The 17,024-nt window shown below is 33.7% G+C and overlaps 2 protein-coding genes across 5 annotated transcripts in view; both read left to right on the forward strand.

Moving 5' to 3' along the window:
* The window catches only part of LOC106458850 (reticulocalbin-2-like), a 22,057-nt gene extending 10,660 nt beyond the window's left edge, over positions 1–11,397 (forward strand). For 3 of the 4 annotated variants that reach the window (XM_022385202.1, XM_022385201.1, XM_013918405.2), the window contains 5 exons: positions 12–79; positions 3,664–3,826; positions 6,156–6,272; positions 7,162–7,376; positions 9,775–11,397. In XM_022385202.1, coding sequence (XP_022240910.1) covers positions 12–79; positions 3,664–3,826; positions 6,156–6,272; positions 7,162–7,376; positions 9,775–9,946 — 735 coding nt within the window. In that variant the 3' untranslated portion in view covers positions 9,947–11,397. The remainder of the gene's footprint in view (positions 1–11; positions 80–3,663; positions 3,827–6,155; positions 6,273–7,161; positions 7,377–9,774) is intronic. The other variant, XM_013918404.2, reaches the window with a different exon arrangement.
* Positions 11,398–14,119: 2,722 nt separating this feature from the next.
* The window catches only part of LOC106458847, a 30,116-nt gene continuing 27,211 nt past the window's right edge, over positions 14,120–17,024 (forward strand). Inside the window, exon 1 of the mRNA XM_022385203.1 lies at positions 14,120–14,734. The gene's annotated coding sequence lies outside the window, so the exon portion shown is untranslated. The remainder of the gene's footprint in view (positions 14,735–17,024) is intronic.

Genomic DNA, 17,024 nt, shown 5'->3' on the forward strand with positions numbered 1-17,024 from the left:
TAGTTAATAAGATGGACAGAGATCAAGATGGGCTTGTTGATAAGAAAGAACTTACACAGTGGATTCAGAGGTCATTCAAGTAAGTTGGTCTATCACCTACTAGGAATGTGGCTTATCATCAGTAAGTCAAAATTTATTTTTTACAATGAAACAGAATATTATAGCAAATAAAGACAATGTCAGCTGTGTGTCTTAGGTAAATAGAGTAATTAATTCTCCAGAATTTTCCAGAATCTGGCTGACCATAACCTCTCTCTCCTTAGGTACATGTCTACCATGCTCCTCCTAGCCAAGGCTATCCACAGATCCTCTGTGGAGTTTTTGGAAGATACCCACATATTTTCCATGTTGGCGTGTTTTATCCTCTTGAGTCATTTCCCTCCAAACATGCTACTGGAATCTTCTAGGTAGGGATGCATTTTTGTCTCAGCTGCACCTACCCATTACCTATCTGTGCAACCTGAGAATGGCACCATTTTTATGGAGATGTCTCAGGAGTTGTGGGTGGAGTCTGCATGACAACATTCCTCCATTTTTTTCTTTGGTTTCCAGTTTGTCTCAACCTTCATCTACCCCTGCTCCCACTCCTGTTTCTCGTCTCACACCTTCTCAACCTTTACCCTTTCCTCTTTTCAGGGTTTCAATGGTGAGTTGTTGAATTTTTCACTGTAGAAACACAGTAGGTGGGTTCTGGCAGGGTAGGTGCACACCTATCCAAACCTTGTTAACCTATAGCTGGAGTTCACTTCCAATTCTTTGGTTTTTCAGGTGCTGTCCAAAGGACTCTTCATCCACTTCCTTTCCCCTACTGTTGTCACCAGTTCCTGTGTCCTTTCACTCTCCTTGGGATCCCACAACATGCTTGCATCTCTCTGAGGTGGTCCAGACTTTTCTACTCAAGAATGCTATAGAACCAGTCAGTTAGGCCTCTCCAGGTTGGGTGTAGTTCCCAGAAAGACAAGGGACTGGCATCCAATGATAGATGTCTCTTGGTTCAATCATTTCTTAGACCTTCCCTGTTTTACCATGGAGTCTTTTCTCACTCTACAGTGGGCATTTACTCCCAGTGGATGACCAAAGTAGATGTCTTGGATGCTTACCTCCACATCCCCATTGCCCCACAGTCCAGATAGTATCTTCAGTTTGTTCACAGGGGTCAGATTTACCAATTTTGTGTTTTGCCCTTCACGCTGGCCATGGCACTTTATGAGTTTTGTCGAATGGTTGGGGCTTGTATCATTATATAGACAACTGACTCCTGCTGGCTCCATCAGAACCTATACCACACAAACACACACAGTTTCTTCTGAGAGAAGTAGCTCGTATTGGTTGGATCATCAAGGTGGAGAAGTCCTTGCTTGTACCTACCCAATATCTTGTCCACTAGTAGGCTCTCCTCGTGGTATATTGCTTCATAATTATGCCCATACCAGACTGTACTGACTCGTGGACTATCATGATTAATGCAGAAGGGGATTTTCCTTTGATGGAATAAATCAGGGGTAGTCTGGTCTGCTTTTCAAAATAAGGGTCCTTACTACTTACCAGTCCCTAGCTGCTGGGGTGGTGGCTTGTTACTGAATATGCTCAATCCCATTCAGTAGAGAGTAGGGTGGTGGTGTGCTGCTGGTGTAGATCCTCCCACAGAATCAGTTACTAGAGTAGATCCACCATAATGCAGTTCCCCCCACTAGTTGGGACCCTTCATCTTACCATTACCTGGATGTTGGTTCTCAAACAATAGATTTTGCATTAGAGCTGGACCAGGCAATATAAGTCCTCATGCATGTGGTGGTTTGGATTCCTCGTCCTACCATAGATGCAATGTACTAGTTGGTTGGGGTACCCCCTGGTGTACCTCCTCCATAAAGCTGAGGCTTGGGTGTTTGGTATTGCAAGGAGCTGGACTGACTGACAGGTACTCTGGTTGGCTGGGGTACCCCGGGCATACCACTTGTGGGCTGCGACTTGTATGTTCTGATAGGGTATGGAGCTGGACCAGGAACTTAGAAGTCTTGGTATTTTTGGATTTGAGTGAATCACCACATAAACACTTCCCTTCCTATCACTGTTCGGATGTTGAGTTCCCTAGTGGTTGGTGTTGGTTGAGGATTTGCACACATGTGCTCTATCTACTCAGATGGAATGAAACATATTCCCTTATATCTCATTGGCTTGAGATGAGGAAGGTAGTAACCATCTTCCTACCATGGAAAGGATGATAAATACTTGATGCCTCCTGGTTTTGGACTTTAGTTGAACCATTGAGTATGGTCTGACACACCCTAGCCATTCTGCACTATAGGGCACATATGTTTCATTTTCCACACCATTACTATATTTGTATGGGAACCCTCCATTCTGCCATCTTCTGGATGTCGATTCCTGGGTGTTTGTGTTAGGTGTTGAGCTGGACCAACCAACATGTATCCATCAATGGATGTGCTCTAACTAATTTCTGCCCATTTATACGACACTTACTACCTCATTGGGCAAAGATTATTCCTGATACGGATGTGATGCAGTTTCATACAGATATGTTCCTCTCTTATCAGAGGTCCCACTCCATGGACATTGTTGGATGCTTTCTGGAGGATGCTTCTTTAGGTAACTTTTGCACTAGTCCCTCCAACTTTTCAATATGACATTCTAGCTATTATGTGAGAGGAGGTAAGATACCATATTGAAAGTTAATATTTTCCTACACTGTAAATATATTTCTGACAGATAATTACCTCTTATCACACTTCCTGCCCTTTCATTCCACTTCTGGTGCTTCTTTAGTGCCTAATCTTGAAGGTTAGGCTAAATAGTATAGAGGGAGTAATCTGCATCAGTTGAGTGTGTCTTGCTCTGATGTGTTTACGCATGCTGATTTGCATGTGAAGATGCAATAGAACCATGTTGAACATGGAGTAGGTGGGAGTTTCAATGCTAGTAGCCGGTGAAAACATTTGTGCATATAGAGATCAGCACAGAACAAGAGAAGCTATTAAGTAAGTACCTATCTGAAATATATTTTCAGTGTAGGAAAATAATAACTTTATGTTGCAAGATTTATTATTCAGAAATTTCAAGAATACAGGTTTTTAAAACTATAAGTCAGAAATGATAAGAAAGAAATATATATTACTTTAAAGATTTAGAAATCTTTTATTTAATGTGAAGAAACATTAAATTACAGCTTCTCTTATTTACTCTGAAAAACTCGTTGACTTTTTTTATACACTGTTTGTAACTCTATGGTCTTGCACCTTAGATTTCAGTGTATCACAAAATATTCCCTGACATAAACTTGATTGAGTCCTGACCTGGCAATGTTTATTGTAGTGAATGGGAACATTTCAAATAGTATTATTGTTGAGCATTTCTTTGTGAGCTTTATGTATATTGAGAATAAACAGTATTTGTTTTACTTCAGATTGTAAATATGTTGCAGTGTATTGTTTTTTAAGCTGCAAAGTGCTGTGCAGGTTATCATTTCATGAAAGTCAATAAAAATCTTTAAAAAAAGTATTCTTTACATAGAAAAAGAACTGTAATACAATAATAATTAGAAAAAATATAATTTGCTTTAAATGTATTCTGAAATTCATGCAGATAGATGGTCATCCAAAATAACTCAAAATATATGTATAGAGATAAAAAATAGCTCTTATGTAGAATGTTAACAGAAGAAGAAGGACAAGAACGAATGGAAGAAGAAGATAAAAATGAGGATGGAAAAGTTACATGGAAAGAGCATATAGCTGAAGCTTTTGGAATTGACTTAGAAACTGAAGATGAAGAGTTTTCTGATCATCTTGGAACTATTGAAGAAAACCAGGTTCTTTTTTATGAGAAGTCTCTTGTATACATCAACATATATCAATATTTCAAGCATAATTAAAAGTTTAACTAAAACACAACAAAGTAATAATATTGACTGGAAAGTTTGTCTTTCACAAATATGTAATTTTATCTGTCACTGAACTAATTCCAAAGCCCTTTTCCAGTCAGTTACTGTACAGTATTTTATGAGGTGAGCTCATGTCTTCAGGGTTTTTTTAGCTGCGGCATAGTGGCTCATGGAATAGCGGATCCAAGTATTTTTTTAAAAGTATAAACTTTTAGCTCATAGCTCCGTCATCTCTTGGCCGATTTGAGATCTAATTACAGTTTTGGACTCAGGAGGTCAAATCCAAGGTCTCGTAGATTACTTTACTCTAATCGTGACTAGATGAATTTCAATTTGAGGGTAGGTTGGTAGAGATCTTGATGAGTAATAAAACTGAATCAGGTATATGCACCCCCCACACTTCGTATTGCTAGCACACAAAAATATAGCTAATAAAAAGGTAAACAAAACAGGTCTTATAGATTAATTTACTCTAATCTTGCCTAAAAGAATCTCAAGTGCTGCGGCTATTGAGGATTCCCTTTTGTTTAAGCTTTATGTGACAAGAAGTGTCCATATGTATATACATGTTCTGTGGGATATATATAAAAATTTCTCAATTTAACAAGCTATTTTTGATAGGCTACATTAAAGTAGTAGCTTTACTGTCTTTTATATCTATCTATCTATACATATATATATATATTAACTTTTTAATAGGTAGCACAAATTGCTTTCTATTCATCATGATTTTTTTCTTATGTGCTTGGAATTGCCCTGATTGGCCTGAATTGTTGCTCTTTTAATGGATAAAAACTTTTATTTAGTCATATACTTTGTTTTCCAGGTTGTGGTTCATACTTTTACTAGACTAACTTACTTTGTAGCTTCTCTGTATGCTTCTCATACTCCTCAGATATTGATAAATAGTATAGTTATAGTATGGAGAAACCTGAATTACTAAGAAACCAATATTTCATCTTTTTATATTCTCATACTTAAACTTTTTCTCAATAAATTTCTTATTAAGAGTGTTAACACTTTTTGATTTCAGATTCTCAGCATTGTACATGTATGGGCATCATTTAAGGAAAAAAAAATTCTTCTCAAGTCTGATTAATTCTGTTCTCCAGATTTTCCTCTCTTTTCCTTTTAGCCTGAAACTTGTTATTGTTCAAAATCACTCACTGAGGTCATTTAGGCAAATTTCTTAATAGCTGGATTATCATTATTTGTTTTCTTGAAAGTGTTTGATTTTATTTATTTATTTCAGTACCTGCTTTTTATTTTTGGTCTTGTACCTTGAAGATTATTCAAGATTAGACAAGTATTCTGTCAGATTGGTTACTGTTTGTTTTGAAGTTAAGCACAAAGCTCCACAATGGGCTATCTGTGCTCTGCCCACCACAGGTATCGAAACCCGGTTTCTAGCGTTGTAAGTCCGCAGACATAAATGTGAATTTAAATAACAGGTTTTAATAACAGATTTTCCGAATTCAGCTATGTAGATTTTGAAAATAATATTCTTTTTTTCTATCACATAAGGAAGAAAAAACTTAGATCAAATTATTATTTCATTTACCAAAATGAACATTTTTTATTGTTATATTTGTTAACAAAAATACAAACAAACTGAAGAAAAGGGAAGAACATTGATGTCAAACGAATATGCATCCTCATTCATCCTGAATGTGTTGAGTGCTACATTATTGGAGAATTTAAGTTTTTCTGTAGCTGTTTCATAAGTTTGAGTCCTGAATAATCAAATTTTCTTGCATTCAACACAAGCAAGTATGTACAGAACACAACAGAAATATATTGAAAAGTTCTGGGTTTTATCATGAGCAAAGCATTATGCTTTGTGCAACTACATTTGGATAGCTTACATTATGCATTGTTGCTAATAGTGATGTCTTGTTTTTTATGTCTACCCTCAGTGATTTACTCACCAAATTTTATGGTCATGTAAATTAATATGTTGACACTAACATAGTGGGTCAAGCATTATTAGTCATAATTAATGATTTTTTTTATTTGTAACATATAATTATTCTCTTTACATATGTTGCATTTTTTATTGTACAAACAGGAAGACGTTGTTTTAAAATGCAAGTATTGGAGAACAATTATGTATTTATTGTGATGCTGTAATATCACATATTTTTCTTTTGTGTAACAGTGTACATTTTACTTAAAAACTAGAATAAGCCATAAGATAAATGCTAAAAATAATTTTTAAAACAAACAGAATAGTTATAATAGAACTTGTCTATTTCAGATGATAAAAGAAGATCGAATGCTGTTTAAAGCAGCAGACTTGAATGGAGATGGTGTTCTTGATAAGACAGAGTTTACTGCTTTTGCTATTCCAGAGGAGTTTAAACACATGCATCAAGTATTTGGCTTAATATATCCCTACATATAGTGTCATTCTTAAGCAGTCATTTTTGTAGTTAACATTTTATTATGTATGATTTTCAATGAAAATATAGTTTTATTTCTTATATACTAGAAATAAACGACCTCATAACACCAGAATGTTGTTTTTTTACTTAATTAGGCACTCAACATTTCACTTTACAGCTTTTTCAGGAGCATTCACAAATGCACAAACTAAAACAACATTTTGGTGTTATAAGGTCATTTATTTCTAGTATTAATATATCTTCTGTACACCAATATGCACTACAGAAATTAAATAATGAGTTTTATTTGTTTCAGCATAAACTTAGATATAACATGTACAACTGCAGGAGCTATATAAATTTTATTTCAAAATTTATTTTAATGGATATTTTAAGATGGGTTGTTTACAGTTTAAAATTCATATATAAAGTAAAACTTTTTAAATTCCATCAAAGTAGTAATACTATACCTTAAACAATGCATTGTATCATTTATTGATTACTTAAAAACATTGTACACCATCAGGGCACCTACTAATTGGGTTAATTTTGAATCTTCAGATTTACTTTTGATTTGAGGCTTGAACATTTACAAAAAGTGTTCATACATTGAACTTGTATGTCTGAAAGATGCTGCGTGAAATGTTGTCATAGTATCTCTTAAAGGCACGATAAGGAAGTTGTCACAAAATCTACAGATCCTTTGCTGTTTATGTAATTTAGAATTCAGCGTACTTGCAACACAATGCACTGTTGTTTTTTTCTTCAGTGGTCACAGATGCAGTTGTCAACTCTGAAATCTTTAAATTGAGAGAAAGAATATGAATGTTGTACATACATTTAATGCAATTTCTGATAGTTTTTTTCTTGCTTTTTCAGACTCTCTACAAACACACAATGGAGAAACGAGACACAAGCAAAGATGGCTATTTATCTCTTGAAGAATATCTTAATGATGGCTCAAATAATCCTCCATCTGTTGGATCTGAAAATTATTTTGTGGAAAAAGATCGATTTGAAAATGAATTTGATGTTAATCGTGATGGCAAACTTGACCGAGCAGAAGTCTTGAAATGGCTTGTACCAGATAACAAGTAAGTTGGATATCAGTTTAATAAACCTGCTCTAAGAACTAGGTGTGAAATGCTGAAAAAAAATCTTTCTACAGTGTTTTTTGTTCTCCAAACTTTTTCCTTCCAAATAGACACTCTTGTACAAAATTGTTGTATATTTAGTATACTTGTTAGGCTGTTAACATGGCATTTTTACTTAAATAAAATTATCAGATCTGAAAAATATATATATTTGAAATTATATACATATTTGATTTACATGTAGACAGGGGATAAGGGTTTTTCCAAATAATTATCCAAGAGGTATGGGTATAATTGAGAATTTGAAACTTGGGAAAAATTTGGGGTCATGGAAATGGAGAAAAAAGAAAAAGGGCAAAAATTGAGAAGAAAAAGGAGGAGAAAAAATCAAGTAAAACAAAGAAAGAGTAATGTACCAGCTGCCCAGTGTTGGCTGACAATACGAAGAATTAAATGTTACAAGTTCTTCAAATACCTATAGAATGATAGGTTTCGTTTTTGTGAGTGTTAAACACTTAAATACACCATTTGGATTTTTGATACCTCACTACAAAAAGGCTTGGTTTGGTCTGATATTTCATTGGTGGTAGTGTCCAGGGTCACTGATGAGGAGTGGAATTCTCCGAAACTAGTCTGGCTCACAGACACACCCCAATGAAAGGATAGACCATTCCAAGCTTTTACTTGTTGTTAAACAAATGTTTATTTATTTGGTTTATTAATTGTATATTTTATTGAAAAAAAGGCTCTATAAACCATATATCATTGGATTCATTATGATAAACACTTATGAAAGTATATCAATATGGTTCCTGGAAATAGAAATAGTAGGTGTACCAAGTACACCCCCTGTGGTGAGAAAGGGGTTGAGCAGATATATGGAAAATTAATGAAATGTATAATAATCACTAAGAAAATATTATCTTCTAGACAGCCAATTTATCTTTAAAAAACAACCCATTCCTTATCAACTTCTTAATTTTTGAAAGTACATGACTCAAAATTACATGACATGCTTTTAAATAATTGTGCATAATCTTGATGATATTTTTCCTGGCTATAAACTCCTGTCACACTTCCACCTTTGGAAAGTGTCCACATTTAATACAAACTTAGCTGTTTATGTTTTTTTCACAATTATTTTATGACAAGCTTTTCAATAATTGTGCATAATCTTTATGATGTTTTTCCTGGCCAAAAACTCCTGTCATACTTCCACATTTGGAAAGTGTCCACATTTAATACAAACTTAGTTGTTTAGGTTTTTTCACAATTATTTTATGACATGCTTTTATTTCATAATTTTCTCTTGTGGTTTTTGAAGTTTATTTTGTTTTAATATTGTTTTTATATCTGTAAATCTTGTTTATTGTATGAAGAAGTTGGTAAACTATACACCAACCATTAACATGTACTTGTTAAAGGTTACTTTGTGTTTTTTAGTTAGGTCTTTACCATTTATACATGTTACAGCCAAACCCCAAAACTGGCCAGTACTGATAATAGTCAGCCATTATTAACAATGGTCAACTCAACTAGCCAAAACCCAAAATGTATATTTGAAATCAACTATTTTTGATATTGGCAAACCATTATCAGTAATTCCCATGATCCACTGGCCAAATTAATTTCCTAACATGGTGTGTTTCTCTGTGCATGTACAGTTTGCTTGCGCATGGGTGTTGGTAACTAACACATCATGCATTAAGAGTTAACACCACGTGTATCAGTCAGACTAAGTTCTTGTTTCATTTCTTTGTATTTTGTGTAATCCAAAGTGCAACAAACATTTAGCATGTTACAATAAATGATGTAATAATGAAAGATATTTCAGTAAAATAATTCCAAAATAAAATTAATATATTTAACATGAAAAAAACTTTTTTTCCACCTTATACTTTCTACCATAGCCTCATTCAATCATTTCAGACTTCGACCAGTAGAAGCTGGTCATTAGAAGTAGTGCCCGGCCAAAACTCAAAATTTGCGGTTTTTTGCTAATTATTTCAGGTTTTGGCTGTAACATATATATATATTTATATTTCAATAAGGTTTTAGCAAAGGGTTTATGAGGTTAAAATCTGGCTCTAACTAGTTGATGATATTAGAAACATTTTCAAACAATGGAAACATTTAAACCCTTTGTATTTCCATCATGGAGTACTGCTTTTATTTATTAAAAAAAAATGTTTTTGAAGCAGTATAAATATTAGAAAACTTAAACATTAATTTACTTACATACAAAGATGTTTGTCTATTTTTCATTTTTGAAGATTTCATAATAACATTTGCTAGCTGGTTTTAAAGCTATAATATAAAACAATTGTTAAATCTGTAGAGAACCCAATCAATATATGTAATGTTTTTGGTATATTACATAAAAAGTTTTGTTTCTTAGTAAAGTGGCAGAGAATGAAGCTGATCACCTGATTGAGGAGTCTGATGACAACAAAGATGGAAAATTATCAGTTCAGGAAATTTTAGATCACCATGAAAGTTTTGTTGGAAGTGAGGCTACAGATTTTGGAGAACACTTGTATAATACGCACAAGTTTGATGATGAGCTCTGACACTTATTTTTGTGACCTGAGCTGTTAGTGTGACGATTTTCCATATAAATCTACTCTTTTTGGTCACCAAATTTCTGTATTGTTATTGCCCATTTAAGAACAAGTTACTCTTTTTTTTTAAGCTTTAAAACATGTACTTAAATAAGTATTCAATGGTACAAATTAAACCACTTGTATCAGCATAGTAAATTCTTGGTTGACCTACTTGTAATTATATTTTTACTTCCACACCTTGTAAATTAAATCATCTATTTTAGTATGCATTTTTGTTATTCTTATGTCAGATGAAATTTTATTATTATAAATATGATTATATTGTTATGTTGGATATGAGCTACGGACATATACAATTTAAAGTGTTGATTGCATTTAACCTCTTGGTAAATGTCATGCATTAGATAAACTTAAATGTCTCGTGTCTCATCAAAAATTAAATACCTTAATGGGCCTGGCCCCCCTGTGGCACAGCGATATGTCTGCGGTCTTATACTGCTAGAAACTGGGTTTCGATACCCATGGTGGGCAGAGCACAGATAGCCCCTTGTATAGCTTTTTGCTTGATAACAAACAACAACAGAAGCATTAAAGAGCCTGGCATGTACAGTATTTTTTTACAAGCAACAGTAGTTTTATTATGTATCTTGACACCAATGCTGTGCTTGGCCTATTTAATCCATGTAAACCAATACTTTTCAATATATATATAAAAGTATTTACAACCTTTTCATTCTCTTAGAAATTTCCTTTTTTTACCTTACAATTTTTTTATGATCTGATAAATTAAACTTTGATATAACTCTTGTATTTTTAACTTTCATGAAAACCCACTTACCGGCTACATTCAGTAATTTGTTAAAACATGTAATTTTAAAAGTCTGTCTTTTTATCTCCTGAACAATATTTATTTCAGGGTGTACATTAGGTTTAAAAGTAGTAAGTGCTATGAACATTATAACAATTTCATTATTATATAAAAAAGAAGTCTGAAGAAAATATATTTTTTTTATTAATAACCTTGTTTTATATAAATAGAATTTAGACACATTGGTATTTCTTATTGTGTTGGTTTCTCAGTGAATTAAGAAACATTATTTAATGTATCATATTCTAAAATCACTGTCTTTCATTAATATTTTTGTGCATATGTAGAAATATTTATTTTCTTTGTATGGAGTTTTATGTTGCAATGTGCCAATTGTATATAGACGGTTATGTTTATTGTCAACACTAGTAACTTTAATAGACTGCAACTGTCTGTTGAAAGAAAAGGAGACCTGAAGGAAGGCCTCAGTGTAGAAGCTGAAACGTTGTCTCATTTTCTTTCAACAGGCAGTTGCAGTCCATTAAAGTTCACAAACATACCTACTGTCTACTCTGTCTTAAGTTTCACAGAAACAACACGAGTAACTGTCCAAAGTGTTGTGCCAAATGTAATAAAAATGAACTTACAATTTGTATTTATTTACACACTAGAAGAGTTGCACATTTGTCAGTGCGCAGCCAGGCAACATTGTGTCGTCCTCAATTCCGAACCACCGACCATAGGGAGGCAGCCGGTCGGCAGCAACAACTTTTACTTGATAGCTTATTATCAATAATTTTTTTTTTAATTTTTATAGTTTCACACACACACACACATTAGAGAGAGTGATATAAAAGGAAATTTATACTAATTATAAAGTGATCCCAAAGTTCAATCAAACTTGGATAATGGCGGGTAATGTAACCTATTTTAATGTTTTGTTAGGCTTAACATCCCTTAATGTTAAACATAAAATTTCCATAAATGTGAATAATTCATTACTAAAAAGTTAATTTGGTGTCTCATAAGTTAAATGTAATTTCAATTAAAAAATAAAATAAAACATAACATCAAATTGATGTAGCCCGACGCTCTATTCGTGTGGAAACCTAGTTGCTACCAGTAAAAATCCAACTTCGTGGAGCTGTGGTTATGTATTGACATTTTGCCATAACACAACTGTACCATTTAGAAGAAACCAACGTTCATTGTTTACAGTTTATTAAAAATAACTTGCTGCCAAACCAGCTAGAATCCACTGCTCAACTTTGCCATTTCTGGCGATATGGATCAAACTTTGTAAAGGCCATTAATAATAAGAACGAAAAAATAAAGATTAAAGAACCTTTTATATCAATTTAACTGATAATACACTTCTTTCATACCATCGCGCACACAGTTCTCAGAATTTTCTTGAAGACATTAACAAGTTAGCAACTGATATATAGGATACTAATTAGTATCTACTAAAATAATAATTAATAATTAGACTTGGGTGGTCGTTAGTTTACTCAAATTCTATTGACGAGTGGATAGCACATCAGACTTTCTGCAATCAAACGCATAAGCAGTCCTTTCATAACTATTCTGAAAATGGCAGAAGATTAGCAGCCAAAGCATAGTAGGGTGTAAACTAATCAGTAAAAAGATAATTAATTAGAGTTAGATAATCGGATAGGCTGTAACAACTAGTAACTAGTTTCATTAAAAACTATTACATCAAGTGTCTTGATGCATGACATAAAACGGTTGAAAAATAATAATTAACCATTTGTTTTTTCTAAATAGGAAATAAATAAAATACGTGTCTTACTTTTGAAACATTTTTAATTTCAAGAATGTCATTGAATCCATCGATAATATGATGGTAGTGACCGAGTGGGAATAGAATGACAAGGCTGCCAATTTCGCTAGGGTACGTGCCCGGCATGGCCAGGTGGATAAGGCGCTCGACTCGCAATCTGAGGGTCGCGGGTTCGAATCCCTGTCACACCAAACATGCTCGCCCTTTCAGCCGTGGGGGCATTATAATGTGACGGTCAATCCCACTATTCGTTGGTAAAAGAGTAGCCCAAGAGTTGGCGGTGGGTGGTGATGACTAGCTGCCTTCCCTCTAGTCTTACACTGCTAAATTAGGGACGGCTAGCGCAGATAGCCCTCGTGTAGCTTTGCGCGAAATTCCAAAACAAACAAACAAAATCGCTAGGGTACAAAGCTTCAGCCATGAAGTTTAGTATCGTTTGGTAGATCTGGGCGAGGGCTACTAGTTTTCTTATGTTAACGTTTGTTCATTATACGGAAGTAAACTTGCTTCATTTGTAGTATCTTCAAAGATTTATTATTTCTCTATTAAATTGCGCTTGACACCAGCGCTTTCGGGATCTCTCCACAAGAATATGGGCAATATTCGCCCCCTTTTACTCGTGGAAATTAAGGGTTAAGTCACATTTGAAAGCTCTCTAAGAGATTGACGTTTATATCTATGAATACGTTATTTCTTTTTTCACCAAGAATTTCTATATATATTTTTTTTCTTTCATGATGTTTCGGTATTTTAGAGCTAGGCATGGCCTAACGGTTCCCATGGCGGGCTGCGAATCGAAGGTCCAGGGCTCGAAACGTAGTGCTGTGAACGTGCTGCAGAACTAACATTAAGTTCCATTACTCTGTTCAAGGAGCCGGACGAAGCCTTTGTGGTGTATGCTTCCCTCGCTCTGGTCAACAGCTCAGAATTAGAAATGTTTATACTTTTATCTTGGGGGGTAACTGGACTTTTATTTCACATGATGCATAAGATGACGGTCAGATTGGAAATTCGACTAGTTTTTGTTTTTTCTTAAACAATGCATTGTCTGTTGAATTTATTGTAAATGAACAGATAACAAATGAATAAAAATTACGTATAAACTACGTGTTTAAATATTTTTAAATTAGTTTTTCGGGTTTAAGTGTTATTTATCACCATTATTTCAAATTATCAAATTAAATATATGACAATATACATATTGATTGTACAGTTTAAATGCCATAAGTTTTAGATAGTTTAGAAATTAACTTTTTCTTTACTTTTATTTTCCTTACTTCAGTTTCTATCTTTAACCCCGTATGTCGTACTTTATTTTATAAAACCTGTAGTTCAAATAGTTTGGTTTAAATAAAAACTTACCTTCGCAAAAATACCATATTTTCGATTTATTTTATAGCTTTTTTGGTTAATTACCAGTAATTTATAACTCGACTGAGATTATAAATAATGTGAAAATCACGATTTCGAGGAATAATTTCCGAATAAATCACTTCTTTCCTGGCTTGAGAACAAATGGTTTATATCGGTGTTTAATTTACTGTGTTCCAAGCTTTTATTATTTTTTCACGACTTGTTTTTTGTAATCAAAATGTTAACAGGTTAAAGAAAACTTAACCTGGTACCGATTGGATCCTTAGTGCGGAAGGGATGTAGGCGATATGTACCATAGCTTGTGGATTTGGACCAATCGTCTTTTCATTTCACTGAGCGGGAGCAGGTTGTGCACAAAAAAGGTAAAATCGTGCAGTGCGTGCGACTACGTAAAAGGTTGCCTGTTTGGTTATGAACGTAGAGCGCCACCTGCCCGTAAATGGAAGTATGTCACTGGGCTTGCGAGCATAGGACCTCTTGCTAGTTGCATGAGTGTAGGCTTGATTTTTGAATGTTAGTTTTCTCGCGAAACGGCAGACGATAGCATGTGAGAGTGGGAATTGCAAAATTCGCGCATCTCGTAACTAGTCTTTCCATTCACACACGATTTACATGGAGTTAGTAAATAAGAGACTGTAAAATAATTAATCAGTTGCTCGGGGAATGGTGAACGTATAATACTGAACATAAGACAGGCGCAAAGAATTTGTACTTTTTTTTTACAGAAAAATAAGTTCAAAACTTTCACTGGGAAGTTTGCGTCCTTAAGTTCTATTTAACTTCAAGTATGACAGCAAAAAGCGAATAGGTAAGATTGAATTTGTCTATAAGTTTTTTATTTTTATAACATTAAAATAGACTAAACTTGTGTAAATTTTTATGTTCATTTGAACCTCTTTTTTTTTTCTATCGAAGATTTCTGTTGGTAAAATCTAAAGACTAAAGTGGTTGTAAGATTTACTCTTACTATTTAATGCCACTAAGTAATTTTTACGTGTGTAACATAGACATATCAAACTTCATACTTATATATGGTTAGTAATTTGGTGAATTTCAGTATATATGCTTTTGAATATACATCAGAATTTAAACTAACAAATATTACGGAAACGCGAATTTTTGATACTATAAATTATAACACAAGATTAGCTTTTTCACTTATCTCTTTTTTTTTTCCTTTTTAACTTGTTCTGGATTTTGGAGTTTGCGAACCTGTTTCAAATCCGTGTGATATCACAAATATTCCCTGCACTTTAAGCTGTGAATGCTTTATAAGAGTGGCAGTCTATCTGTAGGATTAGATGGTTAGTTACAGGGTGCTGCTGACTGGATGCCTCCACTATGATCAGTAGTTCAAAATTAGGGACGGGGTAAAGTAGGGAACTGTTCTATAGTCCTAAATACCATTGACTCTAATTAGGATTAGTTATATTAATATATGGTCTAGTCTTCTGTCTTCATAAATAAAAGTGCAATTTTGCATTTGAAAACAAAATAACTAAAGAGAAAGGGGGAGAAGGCAAGTAACTGTAGTATAGGAATACCTTGTATGCTTTCTAGTGCATTAAGCGAACACATTTGAGCAAGATTTATCCAGAAATTCTAGTGTAACCGTTGACTAAATATATCCACAGGTTCTACTGGGATGAAGACCGAAGTACTGATTTTACTTATTAAAAGGATAAGTATCTTTGCTTTAAAGCAATCAAATCAGAAATAACACACAAGAGATACATTGAATGATCTTGTTGCAATTACTTCACAGAATTGATGAAATACCCCAAAGAAGGGTTAGAAATGTCTTGTTTGTTCTATTGACAACTTGATACGTGATAAAACAAAATATACTAACTCGTTAATGGACTTCTACTCTCTTTTTCGACTTGCTTGTCCCAATCTGCTACTCACTACAGAACAAAAATTAAATCCATCATCCCCTCCCCTGAAAAAACACTTGTTTTAGGACTAATGGCACCGAAAAGAGAGAATCGTAATTGTGAAATCAGATCGTAACAGTTATGGTTCATAAAACTTTTCAGTGGTTAATACTAATACCAGTACAAAAATTACATGTATTTTAACTGTTACTGTGGTTATTTTTAAAATTTATAACTGTAAATGCGCAGTTACTTAAACAAAACACACACACACACATATACATTCATTGTTGGCGAAGATAGCTCGTCACATAAACAAGGATGACAGGTAACGTTTTATAGAATGGTTCGTCCCTACATTTAATCAAAATCAATGATAATTTAAAGCTACAAAAACTTGAATGTGTCCACAAAAGTTGGTTTATTGTTCTTAACAATTTTATTTGAATTGTTTATATATAGCTTTAAAATGCATCTATTTTCAAACAAGAAGTGATTGGTTTAAAAATTGTTTAAATATTCACACACACCCAAAAATAACCATTGTTACCAAATGTTGTTTAATCGGATTTCATTTTTAAGTTGATAATAATGACTGAGGAATGTAATCTTTTGTTTAATAGAAGGCAAAAAACATGTAGGGTATTTTCGTATATCTTAGTACTGTAAACTTCCGTATTTTAAGCCTTTGTTATAACGTAATTATAGTCTCTGTTTGTTTTTTCAAGAGCAAAGGTCTTCCTGTTGGCAACAGCCCAGTATGTGTTAGCCAAGAAAAATCCTTTAAAGGGCATAGCATATTCTCATTTGGTTTGTATAGGGGTTTGAATAATTGACTGTCCTTGTCTAGTGTTAAATACATCTTTTAATAAAACTGAATTAATTTTTAAGGTCGATGTTACCATCAGGAGCAGGTCTAGTGACACTAAGAGAGTCGATTCCACTCCCGCCAATGATTGAGACAATGAGTTACTAAACGTTAATTTTTCTTATTAAAAATTGGTATACCTCTGTACACCCTAACTTTATTTATAAAGCTCAATATATATACCGTGTATATATACATACATACACGTAGTGTCACATAGTATTACTAACGCTCGGCTCACCATGAAATTGCTGCCAATAGATTTTATACTGGTAGTAGCCATTTTGTAATTTTAAATAGCTTTTGTAGCCGATCAACGACAGCCCCTTTAAATAAATTAACCGTGTTGTATT

This window comes from Limulus polyphemus, unplaced genomic scaffold (genome assembly GCF_000517525.1).
Source record: "Limulus polyphemus unplaced genomic scaffold, Limulus_polyphemus-2.1.2 Scaffold523, whole genome shotgun sequence".
NCBI classification, from domain to species: Eukaryota; Metazoa; Arthropoda; class Merostomata; order Xiphosura; family Limulidae; genus Limulus; species Limulus polyphemus.